The sequence below is a fragment of the Strix uralensis genome, chromosome 4, assembly GCF_047716275.1.
Source record: "Strix uralensis isolate ZFMK-TIS-50842 chromosome 4, bStrUra1, whole genome shotgun sequence".
Lineage (NCBI taxonomy): Eukaryota > Metazoa > Chordata > Aves > Strigiformes > Strigidae > Strix > Strix uralensis.
The window spans coordinates 128,451,442-128,471,013 of NC_133975.1; the positions used below are offsets into that span (position 1 = coordinate 128,451,442).

The following is a 19,572-nucleotide window of genomic DNA, read 5'->3' on the forward strand; positions in this document are numbered from 1 at the left end:
TTATGAAAAGACAAAGCACTACCTGAAGAGGTTGATGTTACTACACTGCGTAACTAACAGCCTGGAAGGTCTGAAGTATTAATCAACCCCAAGGGAAGGTATTTATCAAATCTAAAATTTCAGAAAAGCCTGCTTAAATGCACACTATCTCATCATGAAATTATTATAGCATTAGGTTAAGCGTTAAAGTATTTAGTGCCTGTCAAATCGTATGAAGCAATATTAGAAATACACCATTTTAAAGCCAGAAACATAACTGTCCCTGCCTTTAGCTGGTAACAGTGAATGAGCTGATGCAGCAAAACAGTCGATACTTCTGCTACACTGCTATCAAACAAGTAGGTTTAAACACTAGGCCTGCCAGAACTCACACAGACTCTCCTATTGCTACAAGAACCACAAAAAAAGGGCGGTTAAATGTTCCATCTGCAGGTATGAAATACTACACAGAAAAAAATATTTGTTGTCTCTGCTGAATCCTGAACTTCACCATGCTGGGAAACAGAAGCAGCTAAAGAGGAGCCACTTTAATGAAGCCCCATGGGAGTGCAAAGATAGAGATAATTGCAGCTTTGTATCACTGCATATCAACCTGCCTAACTTCTGTTAGGAAGTTCAAACGCAATTTCACAAATTAATGCAAGATTTTTATATTTTTTTTTATTTTCAGTTAAAAACCAAACAAAACACCCACACAGCACTTATGGAAAAGGCATTCATAAAAGAACAATGCGCTTAAGTTGTAAGAACAAAAGACAGACATTCCTTCTGGAGGAAAAAAGCTGAGTTGTTACTATGAAGCTTCTCCAGTGCAAACGCTACAGAAAAAACGAGCTGAAATTCTGTCCAGATCTGGAAAGACTCATTTTATTTGTGACACTAGGAGATCACAAATCAGTGTTCTGCTGCTAGACACACAGATAGATGACTGACACTTTGTGCTCAGACTAGCTTCCAAGCAAAATAATAGTTTTGAGGAAATGATAGCTATGAAAGAACAGCATGTATCCTACGTTTTTCCCTTCAGTAGCAAAAGGCCTCAGTACCAAGGAAAATATAAAAACAGCAGAAGAGTTTGAAGTCAACTGTAACATGTAATTTTTAATGCTTGCCTCTGTGCATCTCACTTAGCAAAGCATATAAAGTACTGATTTGCAGTATGAAATAGTCAAACTAAGAGATAATCTAGTGTAACTAATATTCTAATTATAGAAGCATGTTTATTACTCCAAGATTCCCCTTCACCCTTCACAGAAACATGAACAAACAGCAATGCAATAAATTCCTACAATTTCCTGCTTTACAGAGTTAAGACCTATTTATTCATGAAGATTCAAAACTAGGATTCAATGACAATTTTAGGATTTAAGCCAGAACCAGTGTTCTGAACTATTCTCACGATCACAGCCATTGAAAACAAATGATTAAGAGAACAATTTGTAGTTCTACATTTCAGATTATTAAAATATCTTTTCCAGATCTAATGTTATATGTGAATATTCTGTCAACACACCCCCTCCCTTTCTGTTGCTACACTGCCATAATTTTTGTTCAGAGACAAGGAAAGAAACTTGCTATGGTAAAAACAAGTTTCACATTTTGCCAGCTCAAGAAGAAAAAAATAAAACTCAAATGCTACCAACATGGAGCGATGGATCGGCACTGTGCAAGTGTTAGTGGTACAAATGAAAACTGGGACACATCAAGCCTCACAATTCCTGAGCAAACTGGACTATTTTTACTTTATGTATTCCAGTAGGAACAAGGCTCTACAACAGTAGTGAGTGCTAAGCACAGTGCATATATGTTTTATATATTAAATGCAAAATGAGAAGGAAAATTCTCTTTAAAAAACCCATGAGTACAGTTTTAACGTTTTTCTTTCCAAAAAGAAAACGTTCAGCAGTGTTTCTCTAAAAAGATCAAAGGCACCTCACTGATCCCTATCATAGGCCAACTAGAAAAAACAAAACAAAAGAAAAACCACAGCTTCAAGACTCCTGGTGTCCCTTACTTCCCAGTGACAAAAGAGTACGGAGTAGAGGAGCAGCACAAGATGGGTAACTGGCAGGGGATGGGAGAGGGGAGGTGTGTTGGGAAGGAGAATAACTGCAGAAGGGCTTCAACCCATCCTTTCAAGCCAATTCATTAAATCAAAGGCCCACTTCAAGCTATGTATTATGTCTATTTTCATAAGATGTGCAGGAGATCATGCATAAGGGAAAAGAGACAAACCACAAGCTTTTTATCAGCTGATTTCCACATTATATGATGTCTTCTCCTAAAAAGTTATTAGAATACACTCCTCCAAAACTATGTCACAGCCTGATCCTGTATGCCAATTTAAGCGTTTAATGCAACCCCATCAGCCCCAATTTTTAATGCTTTAAAATCTTGGCAAAGTTAGGAACTAACTCCCAACCCAACAACTTTACAGCAATTCACCCGAAACACCACATCAGAGAGCACGTCTTCACTCTGCTTACACATACAACCAACCAAACTGCATACTTGACAAGAAGACTACCTGCCCCAGACAGGTATCAATCTTAGTTTCTGCCAAAAGCACTTTAATATAACCACAATCCCTATTTTAAAGACAAGGTGTTTTCCCCTCAATGTGAAGCAAAACATACACTCAGTATAACAAACTATTAATATAGAACTGCTACAGCAAGGCACAATCATAAATTAGATTAATACGGCACTGACAACGCCAAGATATTTAGTACATTTTTGGCCTTTCCACTCCACACGCAATTGCTTGCTGTTGACAGTTACATTAACAAATTCCATCAAAGGTGAATCTTATTCCACTCCAAGTCTTCCACTAGCCTTCATGAAAGAGGATTCAAACCTCATACTGGCTATAGTTAGCAGGCAGTAAATAAACGGATTTAAATGTCTCTGAGATGCTTCATGAAAAAGGGTTGCAACTGTAAATTGCATGCCCCACCAATAGGTTGTAATTTTCCTTTAACACTAGTCATCTATTTTAGTAACAAGGAGTGTGGTATCTAGACCAATGCAAAAACAAAAAAAAACACAAACCCAAAAATAAAGTGCATAAGCAGCAAATCACCATGTCAAAATAACATGAAGACTTTGGCCAATCATTGAAATGAGACTGTGGGTCCTTAATAAATAAGGAGGCTTTCCATTTTAAGAAAAACCGACTCTTTATTTTCATTGTCCTTAAAATACATATTCATACACAACAGAAAAAGTTATACAAATGATACAGAAGAGACATTATGTACCTGTAACAAGTGTTCTAAGTGCACTCTACTTGCTGTTAATCAAGCCTGAGAAACACGAGATTGAGAAAATCCTGGAACGCTAAATAGGCTGATTAGACAGAGTCAAGGTATCTGTGATTTATGAACTTTTACTAGTACTAACAACTCAATTCACAGGTTGGCAAGTGAAAGCCAAGGAAGTACTGCCTTTAAGACAGAGCATTCAGGGCTAATAAAGCCAGACCTGCACAATAAACAAATGATTCTGAGTATGACATTTCCTTGAAGACATCCTTGACTTCAAAACAAAGATTATCTGAATCTTGGCAGGAGAACAGAAAAAAAATGACTCTGCAGATACTCCTTCAGTGTTTGGCAGAAAAATTACTGAAGGACAACGAAGCTCCCAAAATATCAAACATCCACTGTACCCAAATTTGCTAGAGGTCCTTCTGGAGTCATCTTCAGCTGGAGTTAAATCAGCAATTAAGATACCTAAATTGATATGACCCACTGTACACATCAGATGTCTAAGCTGCTGCTGAGTCAACGGAGCCTTGACCAAATCAGTTTGTTCTAAAACAGGCACATGCTGCTCAGCTGAGCTGAGACTCCACTGGCATACAGACTAAACCTGCACAAAGCTTCAGCATCTTCACACATAGAGCAAGTGTGTCAACAGAGGTGTCAGTCTCAGACTCAAGCCTTAACGGCCCTGACACTCCTTTCAGTGACCTCCACGAGTTGCTGGAACAGCGAGGCTGCTGAAGTGATGGACTATCTCCACTGTATCCACCTTTGAGCACCATTGTGGTGCTTTGGTTTTATCTAGGCAAAGTGGCTTATTCAGAGCAATTCTAGGCAGGACTGGGAAGTGGGAGCAAGACTATTTAGGTACCAGAGATCATCTAATTCACATTAATGCTCTGCCATCAACACTGCAGCTAAGCATTATGTGACAAAACACTAGAACAGAAAGGATTACTGCTTCATGAAAGCTGTAATGTTTGCTTGTTGAGGCAGAACTATCACCTCTCAGCATTTGCATAGCCCACAATCCTACCTGAGGCAGAGGTACTGTTTGCTACATTCCAAAATCATCTCCTTTTCAGAGATTTGTTTGAAGCCATTCAACCCTCTGACCCAGGAAGGTGTCTCTACACTCCTGTTTCAAAGTGATTTAGTGCTTTTAAGGCTAAATGTGGTTACCTTCACTGCCACCAAGTAAAACAAATTACTACTTCAGTCTGAAAAAACCCTCAGTACCTTCATACTGACATGCTATATGGTGGTGTTCCCTCTTGTCACCTGTATTTGGTATGCGTATGTGTACTTTCATTTATCATTATGGCTAAACTTTAATCAGAGAATTTTCTACACAGAATTCCTGAGCATTTACTCACACAAACACAGAGAAAAAAAATCAGGGCCCTACTTTCTCATTTTAGCAAGTACATCTTCACCCAGAAAAAGTAAAAGATTGCAGGAAGGGAAATCCCTCCTTAAGGTGAAATCAAGCGATGCAGTGCCACTGCTTCACCACCACCATCACACAAATGTTGACTTTCCAAAGCATTAGACAGTGTTTGACATCAAGGATTTACAAAATGAAGAGAACTAGAACTACAGCTGTAGCAGACAGGACAGCAGGAAGTATGGACATACTGGTATAGAGGGAGATTAATACAAGAGCACCAAAGATTAGAAATAAACCTGGATGTCAGAGGTCTGCAGGGGAGGTGCAGGCTGATCTGTCCGCATTTGGGGATGTTTCTCACGCCCACTCCCCAGGAAAAAGCCTTCTGAACTTGAAGGGCAGGAATTAAACCTCACAGCAAACAGGAAGAGAGCATTCTGGTAAAGGGTTTCAATAATAGACTGTAAAGTAGTTACTGTCATCCAACATCCAATATTGGAACAAAATACAAGGTATAGAACATATACTCCTGTTTAGATTTACTGAATGAACTCTGTACCCAAATTTTACTGTAACAAGTTTTATATCAACTGATGTAAAGCTACAAATCCTTTCTCTCAAAAAATTCTAGTATTCTTTAAATAACAATTGGAATGCCTTCTTTTTTCCCTATCTCTAAAATATGTCCCTGGCAAAAGCCATAAAACCAGCTTAGGAGAATACGTGTAAAGCATACACTGCATCATCTAAATATGTATATTACATAGGTATTTGACAAAACCACTTCTGGAAAAGTTTTGAGTAATGAATGGGGTTACCTTAACTCAAAACCCTGATCTTTTGTACCTACTTGAAACCTTGGGTAAATTCATACATCTAAAGGAACTTAACAGATATGCAACTTCTTTGCTTTATGAAATTGTTTTTCTACTACTTCTAGAAAAAAAAAAGTTCCTCAGGAAGAGTCCTGGTTTTTATATGCATCACATAATGCCATAGTAATACTCTCAACTCCAGCAGTATCTGCTACTATAGTACAAAGATATTAAGATATCACATTAAATAACCAAGATATTTTTAACCAAGGAAACTAGGGTTAGACCTTCCCAGTAACAGTCAAGGTCATAACGAGAGTGATGTTTTAAGATATTTAACATGGGCTGGTTTTTGCACAAAATTGCAAACATTTTGTTTTGACTTACAGTTTATTACACTCAAGCAGCAGTACAGTAAAATTTTGTGACAAAATACCAAACAGTAAGATTTGAGAAAGCTTTGAGGGGGAAGGATGAGTTAGGAAGAACACTTTGAGCTATTAGAAGTTTCGCAACCCAGCTTTCCAAGGCCAGCTTTCCATTTGGAACAAAATAAGAGCAGCTGCCCATGCTGAAGCGAGGTCAGCTTTGTTCCTGCCTGCCTCCCACCTGGACCACCAAGGCACTGCCTTACTGCTGACCTTCAAGCAGTGGAAGATTCTGTGGTGGGCTGAAGCAGACAGAAAATGGTGTGGAAAACCAAATGCTAGCACAAGAAAACAGGGAGGAGGAAGAATTTGTGCCTCTTACACAGTAGTCTATTGTCTGAAGTTCATAACAGTAAATGTCATTATATGAAGGCTAGCAGTCAAAAGTAATCCACAAAGCCCCCTCAAAGTTCCTTTCAGTCCTCTTTCCAGTTCTTGTGGGTTTGCAGTCACTGTCCTAGTTAGTATTTCCTCCAAACCTGCTTTGTAGAAAATTCAAAACTAGTAAGGTTTGGATATAAAGTACAGTACTATCAAATGTGCAAACTAGATAAATCAGCCCATAATTGTTGAAGATTTTTTTGATCATTCATGCACTTTTTTTGCATTCATGCAGTACAGATAAAAAGTTTTGCTTTAATAACACCCACCAGGCACTCTAAAGCCTCAAGCACAAAAAACACACCTCTCCCTCACCTTCTCTCAACCACATGATCTCCTTAATTACATCTCCTGGAATTCTGGACTCAGGAGGAGACTGCATGTTAAACAGATGCATAGTCAAAATACTGTGAAGGAAAGAGCTTCAAAGAGAGGTTGGTTGGTTATCTGTGTGATCAGCTTACGTCCAAGCAGAACTACCTGAAGACCCAGTTGTGCAGAAAAAAGTCTCCCAGAGTCCACACTTAAGCCAAGGGCTGAAGGACAGCATTTTCCAAGTACAACATCCAGATATTTCAGCGGGTGACATGTAACTAAGGCCAATCTCAGGAGCTAAACCATTCTTTATAGGAGTGCTTCAGTCATCTCAGTGCAAGAGAGACCACAACGGATCTTAACACAGCCAGGAGAAGATCACCAAACCTTCAGCCATTTGTGGTAGAGACAGCGAGTTGCTGGTCCTATCAATTTAGTCATGTCAACAAGAAGACAGCACAACTCAGTCAAGAATGCACACACCTTATAAAGACAGGGAGGGAAAAGGTGGAATAATCTCATTCAGCTGGAATTAAACTTCAGCACCAGCAGCTGCTTTGGAAGAGCATTGTTTGGGGAAGGGACAAGAAGCTCTAATCCTCAGAGGCTGTAACCTGTACCCAAAGAACAGTTTCTATAGAGAATTCCCCAAAGAGCTGGAGAACAAGCAAGCTGCTACAGCTTCAGAAATACCCTGATCATCCAGGAGGTAAATGTGCACACTCTGGTCCCACAAAGTCCTGATTCCTGGAGGAAGTGTGATCCTACAAAAGAAAGTATCTTGTCAGTTAAATTTAACTGAGATTTGAGATTAACTAGCAATAAGAACCAGAAGTTTGACTTGCTGCAGAGCAACCATAAAATGTGGTTTATATCACCAGGGAAGTCGAGGTTCTTTTCAGATTCCTCTGCTCAATAACAACATCCCTCCCGGAAGCTGAACAGTACTGGCTTAGACACAAGAGCTAAGCTGCACACTGGGAGTGCCTTGTCATCTACATCTCCAATCAGCTGAGAAGTCTGGGAGGAGAAACTGAATTATGCAGCTACAGGTAACTACACAACAGGCCCTGGTACTGAAGTTTCTTTGGTCACATGGGAGCCACGAAAGAAAACTAAATACATAAAAATCAAACCGATGTTTGCTTTCCCTTTCTTTACCCTGGGTTAGGGCAAAAGAGAAAGAAAAGTATGTCTCTATACTTAGAAAAAGGAATGGTCCCCAGGGAAATCTCTGGAACTACCACAAAAGTAGTAGTCACCAACATCCAAGGCTGAGCGCGCAACATTTCTGGATGATCCCAGTTCAAGACAGATCACTGTTAAGACACTGGTCTCATTCTCATGAGCAACTAGTCAAATGCCAGGCCAGTAGTCACCGGAGCGAAATTTCTGGGGGGAATATGCGAATCTGACTTCAGTGCCCCAATTCCACAGTTTTTCAGCTTGACAGGAACCAATACCCCTCCTTGCTTGCCAGTGTCAAAAAGCAGAGAAGAAAGTGTCCATCATTCCCTGACTGTGGTGAACTCCATGTAGGAGAGATCTCTTTGAGCTCACACTGATATGGAGCTGGAGGAAAACTTGAGTACTGTACAACCAAGCAAGCTGGCAGTGCTGGGCCTTTAATGAGCTTCCTCAAGTCAAAGCGATAGGCATCTGCTACTACTGAAATTAGAAGGCCAAAGTATATATTACCACACACATTATCTCACACCAGGCATCCGCAGAGTCCAGAACTTCCTGAAGTACTGGCAGGATCACTATGGACAAGAGACATGCAGAATTTAAAGACAAGTCTGTACACAACACACAGAGTCTTGCATGGAGGTCATGTAAGTACAAGCTCTGATGTAGACCCAATGGCTAGACAAGCTTGTTTTCATGGAAGGACAGCTCATGAGATGATCAAAAAAAGAGATAGTGATCTTGTAGGAGCAAACCCGTAGTGCTAAAGAATTCTGAATTGCTTTCATGACTGCCAAACACAGATAACAGAATTTCTGCATACAGTGCTGAAGAGCTTGGAGCATTCAGCGAATGAAGGATCACCATAAGCACTTTGCTGGGGATACATCCCTTCAAAAGAGATTATCCTGATAAAGTACTCCCTGTTTTCTCCTAAAATCTTTGTGAGGTCTTTGGTGTTGAGTAGGAGCAAAACAGCAGGATCCCAAAACAAAGTAGTCCTGCATCTAAAAGAAAGCATAAACATGTCTCAGACAAGAGACCTACAAACAGTGGAAAAAGGCATCTTGTAGTCTCTCACAAGTCAGTCACCCCTCTAGTACTTCACTTAGTGAACAGACAAAATTATTCATTTTGCAGATGTAGTCATAAAAGACTTCCAAAAAGAGAAATATTTATATTTTGTTCTTTCCATCAACAAAATCTCAAAACACTCTGGAAAATAAGTATTTTCTAATTTGTAAAACAGGAATAGCAGCTGTTTGTTTCTTTGAAAAGTTACTGTTGGCCCATGAAGCTTGAATTGCCTTCTATGTTTTCAAAATAATTGCCCCTCTCAACAAAGCCTTAGAGCATAGGAGTCTCATCTACTCTTTGATGCAGTTCCAACTCTTCTGTTCCAGGAAAGCTGTTCCATACTGCTGTGACTGAGTATATGCTACCTGATTTTTCCAAAACACAACATTCCATCCACTTAAGACAATTTTGTTTGGATATTACAGTTTGAGATAACAGGAAAAGCACATACATTATTAGTTACATGTTCCTTTTGTCACCACACTTCCTTTTGAGCACAAAACAACCTATATACATATCATTAGCAACAAATACTCCAAGAACTTTCAAATTCATTGAAAGAGGGTAACACAAAAGTAAGATGCATGTTGCCTTACACCTCTTCATAGTGCCAGAATATCCATCTTCAGTTCTGTGGTACAAGTCTCAGTCAAGGACAGGCTCTGTATCATATGTGCTACAAAACTACATTCTATACAGCCTAGAATCCAACTGTCTCTCTCTACAGGGGCTTTGCACTTCAAAGCTAATGTGAAAGTTACACTTCTGACTTGTGTAAAGTCCCCCCCAAGACAGAGGTGAAGAAGCGTGTTTCCAAAACAGTAGCCAGGAATTCCTGCATTATAGATGCTAACAGTCCCAGACTCTAACAGTTGTACAGGAGCCCCTGTAGTCATCAGGCTGTTCATAATTGTGCTGCAGCACAGCCCACCCAAACACCTGGGACACAACAGCAGACTGTCATCACTTCTTAATATTCTAGGGAGGGTCTCCCTTAGTAAGGCCAACTCCCAGTGATACGTTATCCCCGAGAGCAAGTTCAAAAGGCAGTACCACCACGCAGGCAGAAACATTACATTCAGTCCATGCAGTTTCATTTAATCCAAAACCAGTTTTCTCCTAACTTTTAGGAAGCTCAGACCAGCCCAGCTCTCAGGAGACAAACACTTCTAAGACCAGATCCATTCCAGCCAAACAGAACAAATGTGTAACAGGACAGAGCTTCACCACGACAGTAGGTGGTCCAAAATTTCCACTCTAAATCCTGAGGAATGGTGGGGAAGCATGCAGAAACCAGTCAAATTGGAACAAGATCATTTTAAACAAGTTGTGCTACATGAGGCTGAAGTAGTGAAATTGTTACCTTTCGGTGAAACAAGTGGCTTTGCTGCCTGCAGTACAAATGCTACTTGAAGTTTTTCCAGTGGCACCAACAATTGAGGCTATTCCCCAATGGGCAGCAAAGGTTTTACAGCATCTGCCCCTACACTATGGCATCTGAAACTCAGCTGAGATAGTCTCTACTTTACCTAGCTCTCCATTACCACAAGACCAAAGTCCCCCAGGTTATTTCTGACATGGTAAAGGAAGTTGCAAACTGATAGATACTGCACAGCAGTGGGTTATGCAGCCCGGCTCCCTGCGGGACATGAAGTGGAAGCGTATGGGGAAATGCAATGCTCCCGAGTTTAACACTAGCCCTGGCAATTGCTGCACCTTCCTCTGCTTTCAAAGGGCACCCAAATTCAAGCAGAAACTGCTCTAAATGTTAATTTAGAGCAGATGTAGTTTATACAGAGTTTACAATGAAAGCACTTTTTGATCTTTTGTCTACCCTCTGAAGGGAGAGTATGAAAACAAAAAACAACATTAAGTCATAAAAAAATAATTGTTGTAGTCCTCAGCAATTTTTAATTTTCCTCCTTTCACTAAACATCTGGTTTTTGTTAGAAAACGCTGTAAAATGATTTTCCAAAACCTTTGACATGCATTCTACTCAATAGGTCCCAAAAACTCAGGAAGGAGAGCTTCAAACCAAGTAACAGTTGTTATTTATTAAGCCCTACTAATGAAATTGGTCTAACCATTTTCTTCTGTCTAACCATTCCCTACTATTTGCAAGGGCAAGGGGATAGGGACTTAGCATGTTAAGATGATGCTCATTTAATAGAAGGACATTACACTGCGGAAACTATTATTCAAGCAGACTCAGTCTGACGAGCCAGGAAAAAGCTGCCTCTGCACACCTTGGGACTCTCAAGATACCTGTGTGATTAAGTTACTTCAGAACAAATTATTGCTCCATGAACTGATTACACCATAAATAAACCCAATAGGTAAGTGAGAAGCCACTGACAGACACAGTATCCTCCTGACAGCAGCTGAGCTCCACCGCTCTCGTCCAGAGTGAACACCAAAAAGCTGTCAGTGCCAAAAGGATTTCTGGTCTTTTTTACTCAAAATTCACAAAGTACGTCACAGCAGATGCAATACCTACAGTAGATAACTAATCACAAGAATCCTATACTTTCATTTTCTCTCATCACTCAAAGCACAAATTGCAGCTCTCTCCCCGACCTAATAATTATTTGTATGGCTGCATTTTGTTCTTCTCCAGTAGCAGCATGAAACTTGATTTGAGCTGCAGGAACCAAGCCAGTGACTATACAAGCTGCTGTTGTGACAGCACAAAGCAGAAGCTAACTCGGCAGGTAATTGGACTTGAAGTCAGAAAGATCTTCCCCAGTCAGCTTGAAATAGTAATTTCATAGGGTAGAAAATACGTTGTCTTTATCTACCACAGGTTACCAACGGAAAACTTTGATCCCAAGACAGACAGACATCATAAATACCAAGACATACCACCATAAAAAGGTATTAAATGTGGGGGGTTGTACTCTGCAGCAATTCAAGAGACATTCGCAATCTTCTCTCAAGTCAGTATTAAGAATGCAACCGCTTAGGTATCAAAGCACAACATTCACTTGTTAAGAAGGAGTACTTCTAGTGCTTGCTAGTTGTATTCTTTTGCCTACTGACTCAATACTTTAGAAGGTCTCAAATACTGTACAAGCTGTTACAACAGAATTATTCATGCTTCCAGAGTAATCCTAGGGAATCCTGAAGGGCTAACATCAACAATTCATGCTTCCTAATGCCACACTTCAAGTAACTCAAATGCACATGAAGCTCCTCCTTCATTTTTCTAAACTTCACACCCATGGAAGTAATTCCAAAGCATTAGAAACCAATAAAGAAAACTAAATGCATGCATATGTGAAGTCATGACTTGAGTGTTCAGCATCACCAGTAACCTCATTGTTAATGCCAGCTGCGAGCAGCCCCCTCACATGGAGCTGGGAGGTTCTCTCCCACTGCTCCACAAGAACAGCTCCAACTAACAACACCCAACAAGGAGTTAGTGACAGCTGTGAAGGAGTGAAGATCCACCTGTGTTTGCACAGGGGGAAGCGTTAACCTGACAGCCCACTGAATCAACAGATTGGACGCGTACAGGAACATGAACATCTTTGCTTAGCAGAAATTGGGATCATACAGTCTTATTTAGACAGGGCATATTATTCACCTGCTTAAGATCTGTAAGAAAGCTGTACTGTCCTCAAATATTATTCTACAATGATATTAAGTGATATTAAGCTGGTTTTGTTTTCAATTACAGATGCCTCTTTCCCTGTCAGACATGTACACCCCCAGACCAAAAACCACCCCACAAACCCTCAAAATACGAAGAAAACCCCTCCCATAACTCCCTCCCCCTCAAGCCTAGTAAACTCAAGTTTAGTATCCTATCATTCCCAAGTGATTATTCTGAAAACTTTCATCCCCCTCTCACTTGAAGTTCAGCACTCACCGGAAAATTTCTACACAAGTAAACCTTGTAATCATTTCAGACACCAGCAGACCTAGACTGGAGTTCCACAGCATTAATTATTGTGCATTGGAAGCAACAGTTAAGACAACTCAACCAAATAAAAACATTACAACTGCTTGAAAATAAAAATCAGCAATCCTAGCTATGTCATGATGAGTTAGTAGCAAACCTACACCTAAGAGTTTGGGAGTCAGAGGAAGGTTTTCACAGATCATATGATCATGACTGATGAGAGTTGTCGTCTTCAACATGAGACCAAAGACAATGCAAGGAACGGCCTCTCCTGTGACTCGATGATTTTGAAAAAAGCCCGTCTCAAACAAACAGTCTGAGTTTTGTAAAATAGAGGACACTAGAAAATTTCCTGAATGGTGCCTAAGCATAGAGTTAATAAAATAGGTTTTAAAGTCAAGTGCATAATGTTGAAGAGATGCACACATATTTTAACAATACTCTGAAAAAACTTGAGACTTATTACCCCATGCAGTGCTTTCCCCCAAAATATATCCATACACCCTCAGAAGGCCAAAGAATTCTAAATTGTCTTCAGCACCTCCAGAAGGCACAGAGTGGCAAAAAACAAGCACTCCAGCAGAAAAAACAAAAGGCACTGATTCATATGCAATTAGCTCAGCTAAATTTACTACTGAATCCATTGCTACTCCAGCTGTCCTTGACACCTGCACGGACAATGGAACATGACAAGCATCCTCTTATATCTACTGCAGTTTTCAGGCTGACACACTAACTGAAAATTGGTGACAGTTACAGTTCTTGAGCTGCTGCATTAACGGTATTAGCGCAAAAGCAGCATTGCAGCTTATTCAAACACCCATGCCACAGCAGAGACAAAACAAATGGAGACAGTCAGTGCTTTACCCACCTCTGCTAAATCCACCACCCAAAAAGTATCAGTACTCTAACACGTTTCTTTCTACTCAAAGATTCAGTTTACACAGTGACAGACAAGCAAAGCAGAACAAAGAACTGGTATCTGAAAAGTTAGAAGGAAGGATGTAAAAGCAGGAAACTTGTTAATATCCTGCGCAGCACAAGTTCCCACTGTTTTATCTTACTTAAAGAAGAGTTAGACAGAAAGACTGAGAGCAGAACAAAACTTTAGAGGTCAAGTTGCACATTATTTTTCTAAGAACAAAGCAGCTCACTCTTTTCTCTGTTAGTCTGTGATTCAGCAATTTACAGAAGTTGTATGCAGAAGCCATTCCTAGTAAAATAGATTTAGGCTCTGGTGTCTAAGATGTCAGAAAAGCCTACGGAAGCGTCTTAAAACATAAGTGTCCTTTCTGTGCATCAAAAGATCCCTAACTGAAATCCACTGCATCACTGTTCTGGCACACGTCCACCAGCCTTGCCCCAGACAACAGTATAAATACACAAAAGCTCTTTTATAAGGGTTCAGAGAAAGTGCAAAGGAATACATTCAACCTGACATATCCACCTGAATCCAAATCCTCAAAGGGGGGGCTTTAATGTCTCAGACTCTATGCTATCTTTATAATGGCACTAATTTGTACAGCACACATTTTATCTGCGCCACAATAACGCACATGAACATTAACCAGATACCTTGCGGTGTCTGCCAGGTGTTTAAATATTTTGCAACTCAAATGCTGAAATACTATCTGCAGTCCCAATGCTTAAGATTATCCAGTGAGAACATGTGTATATTTCCATCAGCTATGTAAACCACATTTTTTTTAATTTGTTACATTTTAAGCAACAGACCAGAGTTACCAACACACAAATATAGGCCAATTTTGAAGGTTGATTTCATCAGGAAGATTCAGCTCACAAATGCATTCATTTTGAGAATACAAACACTGAAAAAATTTACAGAAACTTTTAATCCAAGTACATATTTATCTGCATTAGGCAGGCCCTATATAATCTGCAAAAAACCCAAGCTGGATATTGTATATTTTGATAAGTTTAGGTGTATTCTGTGTACAGTATGTATTAGAAAACATAATCCTATACTATGCATTAAACAATATTCTTCTCTTGGTCTGAGTTAGACAACACACTCTGAGAATAGTATAGGTTCTCTCCCTCCCCTGATATGTATTTTGGCAAGAGTGATGTGCACCTCTTACAAACCATCCACTTTTGTGAGTGTTGCCACAGAACTCCCCCTCCAGTTTGGCCTGAACTCTAGACGCTTTTTGTCGCTAGGAAAAAGACTTTGAGAGAAGAGATAGCATGACTTTTTGCAGCTTGAAACATGTTCCAACACCAGAACTCTAACCTAGACAGTTCTATACATTAGTATACTACTATATTAACGTATTTACTGCTTTTCCTCCATAAATTACTGTGTTCATAAATTTACTGCTTTTCCTCCTTCACCTACACTAAACTTCAGGTAAAAACATATACAATATCATTATTAGCAACAAAAATGAAAGGCTCAGAGGGATCACAATGGTTTTTCTGTACCATGACAGTTATCTTCCTGAAGAGGAAAGAGGCATACCAAACTTACACTCCAGTGAGAAAGAAATTAAAATTCTTTTTTTATTTGCATCACCTGACTACACTATGGCTCAGATGAAACAGTCAGCACTGACAAAGTCAGCTTTCTGAACAGGGCAGAAAGGTCCCATTATCTCATACCTGAGGTTAAAGACTATTTTAAACAGGTAACTGGATGAAAGATGTATACCCCCAGAAAGAAAATCCACTGCAGACTTCTCATTAAACCAAACATATCTAACTACCACAGAATGCATCAGGAGCAAGGTAAATCAGTGGTAGAATGTGAGTTGTTCTCCACCCAGGATCATTAGAAAAACAGGGTTTGCCCCACTGTCACATACCTTCGATGCTTGAGGAGTAGAAATCACGTGAACAGTGCTGGGCTTAACTCCGTTTGCCTTAGGTCGCTTATAAAGGGCAAATCTGCTTTTCCTGCGTCCTCTGTCACCATTAGGGAGGGATCCATTATACCTAGAAATAAACAAAAGAAGTTTGGCATAAACCACCACCAGTTTGGAATATAGAAAGAGCAGCAACTTCATCACAATATCCTGATGTCATCAACTGCATGGGCAAAACCAAAAAAGTAACAACCATGGTAAATTTTGTTTCCTGAATTATGAGCATTTCAACATTCTTTACCTACCAGTGGTTGAAAATGTATTCATCATTAATAAGGTAATCAACTACAAATTACTGACTTTTTCAGCCACAGAAACACTTCTTCACCTCTAGAATCTAAGGAATTCAGAAGAACAAATCTTCTCCGTAATTCAAAACATGGGGAGTTTTAAAATGTTTTTACCCTACCATCCCCCTTCCCCACATCTCATGCAGGAATGGAGAAGACAAGAGGAAGAACAGGGGTGATTTGAAAAAACAAAGTAATTCAGGGGCAAGTAAAACTAAATAAAGGGAATTTTACTCTACTCACATAGAAGGATTTTTTAGTTGGGATTTTTCCATTATTTTTTAACTCTAATCTTAAAGGCTTCATCTATTATTAAGGAAAGGGGATGCAACTGTTTTTAATTCATGTGACTATATCTGAAGACTCGCCGATGACTTCCTTTATCAGGTGTAACACGGTAGCCTTTGACAGTTCTTTCATCTCTCTCGGAGGACAGAGACCCAACAGATTAATTATTCAGAGAAGTCTTAAGCCTCAAGGGAACACAGCTCATTCTCCAGGGAAGGGATCAACTGGAAAGTTCTTTGCAATGCATAAGCATTGAATTCACTGCCAGCCCACCCCGAAGATTTAGGCCAGGTAGATGCTTCTCATCACAGCACTGTCATCTGTAACATTCTTGCTAACTCTCCACTGGTCTATGAAGATCTCAGGGTTTTACTGCATAGATACCCCTTCCGTTCGTGATCCTGAGAGATTTCAGAGTTTTGCTTGAAGAACTACAGATGTTATTTCACTTATAAATCTCACTGGTGAGGTCTATTCTACACTGATTACCTATACCCCTCTCCTACAGTTTTTATGATTAAAAGCTAACATCACAGTCAAGAAAAGAATCTGAAAAGGAGAAGAAAGAGGAAGATTCAAAGGTGACAAACTCGCTGCAAAGCAAAAGATGTTAAAGTTAGGACAACTCTTTATAGATACACTTAAAAGTAGCTCAGCTCTGCATCTGCAGATGAAAATAATTTGTTTGTAGCCCTGCAGAAGGCTCATAGTCACTCATTGCTCAGGCTGTAAGAGCTGCTCTATGACAATCGCTGACTAGGAAAAGCAATGCAGTAACCCAGAATCTTTTTTTTTTTCCTTACCATTACCATCTGTATCTGTAACTAACTAGTTTGTGTAACAAGAGATCACACTTGGAGAGCCTTGTCTCCTTTTGCAAACAAATGAGAAATGGGTAGCGGATGAAAGCAAGCAGTCTCCTTGTTCAGGCTCTGGAGCACTGCCCTGCAGAAGGCTGACTGCCTACTTCAGGCAAGGATCACCTGGTGTCACACAGGGAAATAGTTTAAAACTTCACACGCATGGTGTCTAAATACCAGTGGTCTGAATTGCAGGACTGCTGAATGTTTGTGAGCACAAACAAGAACAGATTTAAAATTGAAATAATCTCAAATTTAAGTACTCTAAAACATGAAAACAGACTTTTTAAAATATATATTTAATACATTATGCTAGAGACACCCAAGTTAAGAGCTTTTCAGCTGGGCTACAGTTGAACTTGTTTTCCCACTTCCATTTTCATAGGGAAGACTACTGTATTTTTCTGCAATATTAAAAGATATTTCCAAACACAGCAGAAAAACAACAGAAGTAATTTATTTCATGCCAGGCCTACTCATATCTGGAAACTTGTTATTAACCCTACACAAGAGAAGAGTAGCACTCGGTTAACACAGCAGATCCTCGTCACCAGAGATGAATTCCTAGAAAGATACATCAACACAATCCACAGGCAACTTAAATACCAGCCCTCAAAATAGGAATGATTTGATTCTGCAGCTTGAATCTTCCTAGATATATACACATGCTTTCTTTCAAAGACATTATATTACCATGAATATGCCAACAAGTTCTAACCTGCCTGAAGACAACATTCTTTCTACTAGTATTTTTATCTGAAAGCCTGAAAAAGCAACTCCTTCAGAAATATATATAAAGTAGTATCATCACTAGCTTTATGTTCTGTAATTAAAATTTTTGTATTTGTGTAACTTAAGCAGCACTGAATTTAAGTAGTTCCACCAAAAGTTAAAGCCAGGCTATGGGGGTTATTTTGTTTTTTCTCATGTTTTTTCCTCACAAAATAATTATAACTGGGAAAGGCTACTTGATTTCATTTCAGGTCTCTGTGGGATTTAATTATCTTTTAAAAAAGAGAAAGAAAGAAGTCACTCAAGGTTAAAAAGCCTTCTGGAAACTTTAAATAGCAAGAAAAAGCAAAGCGAAAGTTTAATTCACTCATCCTGATTAGCACTGACAAGTTTTCATGAAGGTTTTCTTTGTGCCAATTTCTAAATTTTGTTTAAACAAAAGGGCAGGAGGAATTGAGTGGTAGTTTTACTATGTGTTAGACTTTAACTATAGACCTACAAGTTTTATTTTGATCTGACATTGGTAAAAAGAGCTAGGACAATTACTAGGCATATGTATGTGTTTTACAGGAGGGAAAAAAAAAAAAGAGCATCAGAGAACTTGCCTCTTTCCTCTCCACAGCCAGCAGACGCCTTCATTCTTTTCTAGGCCAGGACTCTTAACTTGCTCACCACAAGTCAGCCCTCCCCATGGCACTTAGGCCACACCTTTCCCTGCCACTGCCTAAACAATCTACATACCAAATGTACAGATATCAATGCCATGGGATATTGTCAGCCACAACAGGACCTGCACCCACCCATTCACCCAGTGTCTCTGTCCTGGTAAGCGTGCAACCAAGATTGCTCTTGAAGCAGCAGACCCACATTCACTTCTTGGCAAGTCCCTGCCTTTCTAAGCTGAGCTGTCCCGCAGGACACAGCGGGTTCAGCATTCAGGAGGAGGAATACAGGCACTGCCACCCACACCTTGCCGAGTCAGCTTTTCTAAGCGCTGGGACAGGAACTGTAGCGAGAGAAGCAGCCCTCTCCTATACTTCATTCTTCTCAACTGTTCTACTGAGCAGTGCCTGGGCGAGCAACAAGTGCCTCCTCCCGGGCAGCAGCAGGATGGAACTGCACAGGGAGAGACAAGGACTAAGGCCACAAATTCCTCACCACTGAACACTGGGAGACTCAGCTTCCCCACAGCAAACAGGAGCTTCATAAATAGAACAGAAGCTCCTTGTCGAATCCTCTCACAACCGCTCTCCACATGCATCGTTTCCCTTCTCCCTGCACCCTTCCAATAGCTCCAGAAGCCTGATGCACCTTAGGGACCAGCACATCACCATGCCAACTTTTTCCTTCACAAGATGGCCAGCACCACCAAAGACAACCTGCAGCTGGAACTCTCCATCCCACTAAAAAGTTCATTTTATGAGCTTTTCCAACTAATAAAATGAACTAGGAGAAATTCTACTGTGCTTTTGCCAAGAAAGGTTGGACCAGATGATCCTTGATGTCCCTTCCATGCTGGTATTCTATGATTCTAGGAAACTAAATTTTACAGAGACAGAACGAACATTTCTGAGACCATATTGCTCACGTGCAGATCTACAGGGCACTTCTAAAGTTCACCAGATGCTCCAAAACATCAGACCAACGCATGTGGTAAGAGCAGCCCTATACTTTTTCCAGATGCTTCTCAGTGACAGCAATACTGGGACAACCTGAATTATGAAAGCTTGTGGGATAATTATCTCTGTTGATA

The 19,572-nt window shown here is 40.0% G+C and overlaps 1 protein-coding gene across 5 annotated transcripts in view; it reads right to left on the bottom strand.

Moving 5' to 3' along the window:
- PELI2 (pellino E3 ubiquitin protein ligase family member 2) overlaps nt 1–19,572 on the bottom strand; it is an 86,958-nt gene that overhangs the window by 43,642 nt on the left and 23,744 nt on the right. For all 5 annotated transcript variants that reach the window (XR_012629000.1, XM_074869123.1, XM_074869120.1 and 2 more), the window contains exon 2: nt 15,590–15,719. Coding sequence is in view for 4 of the 5 variants with exons in the window: in XM_074869123.1 (XP_074725224.1) it covers nt 15,590–15,719 (130 nt within the window). In the remaining variant the exon portion in view is untranslated. The remainder of the gene's footprint in view (nt 1–15,589; nt 15,720–19,572) is intronic.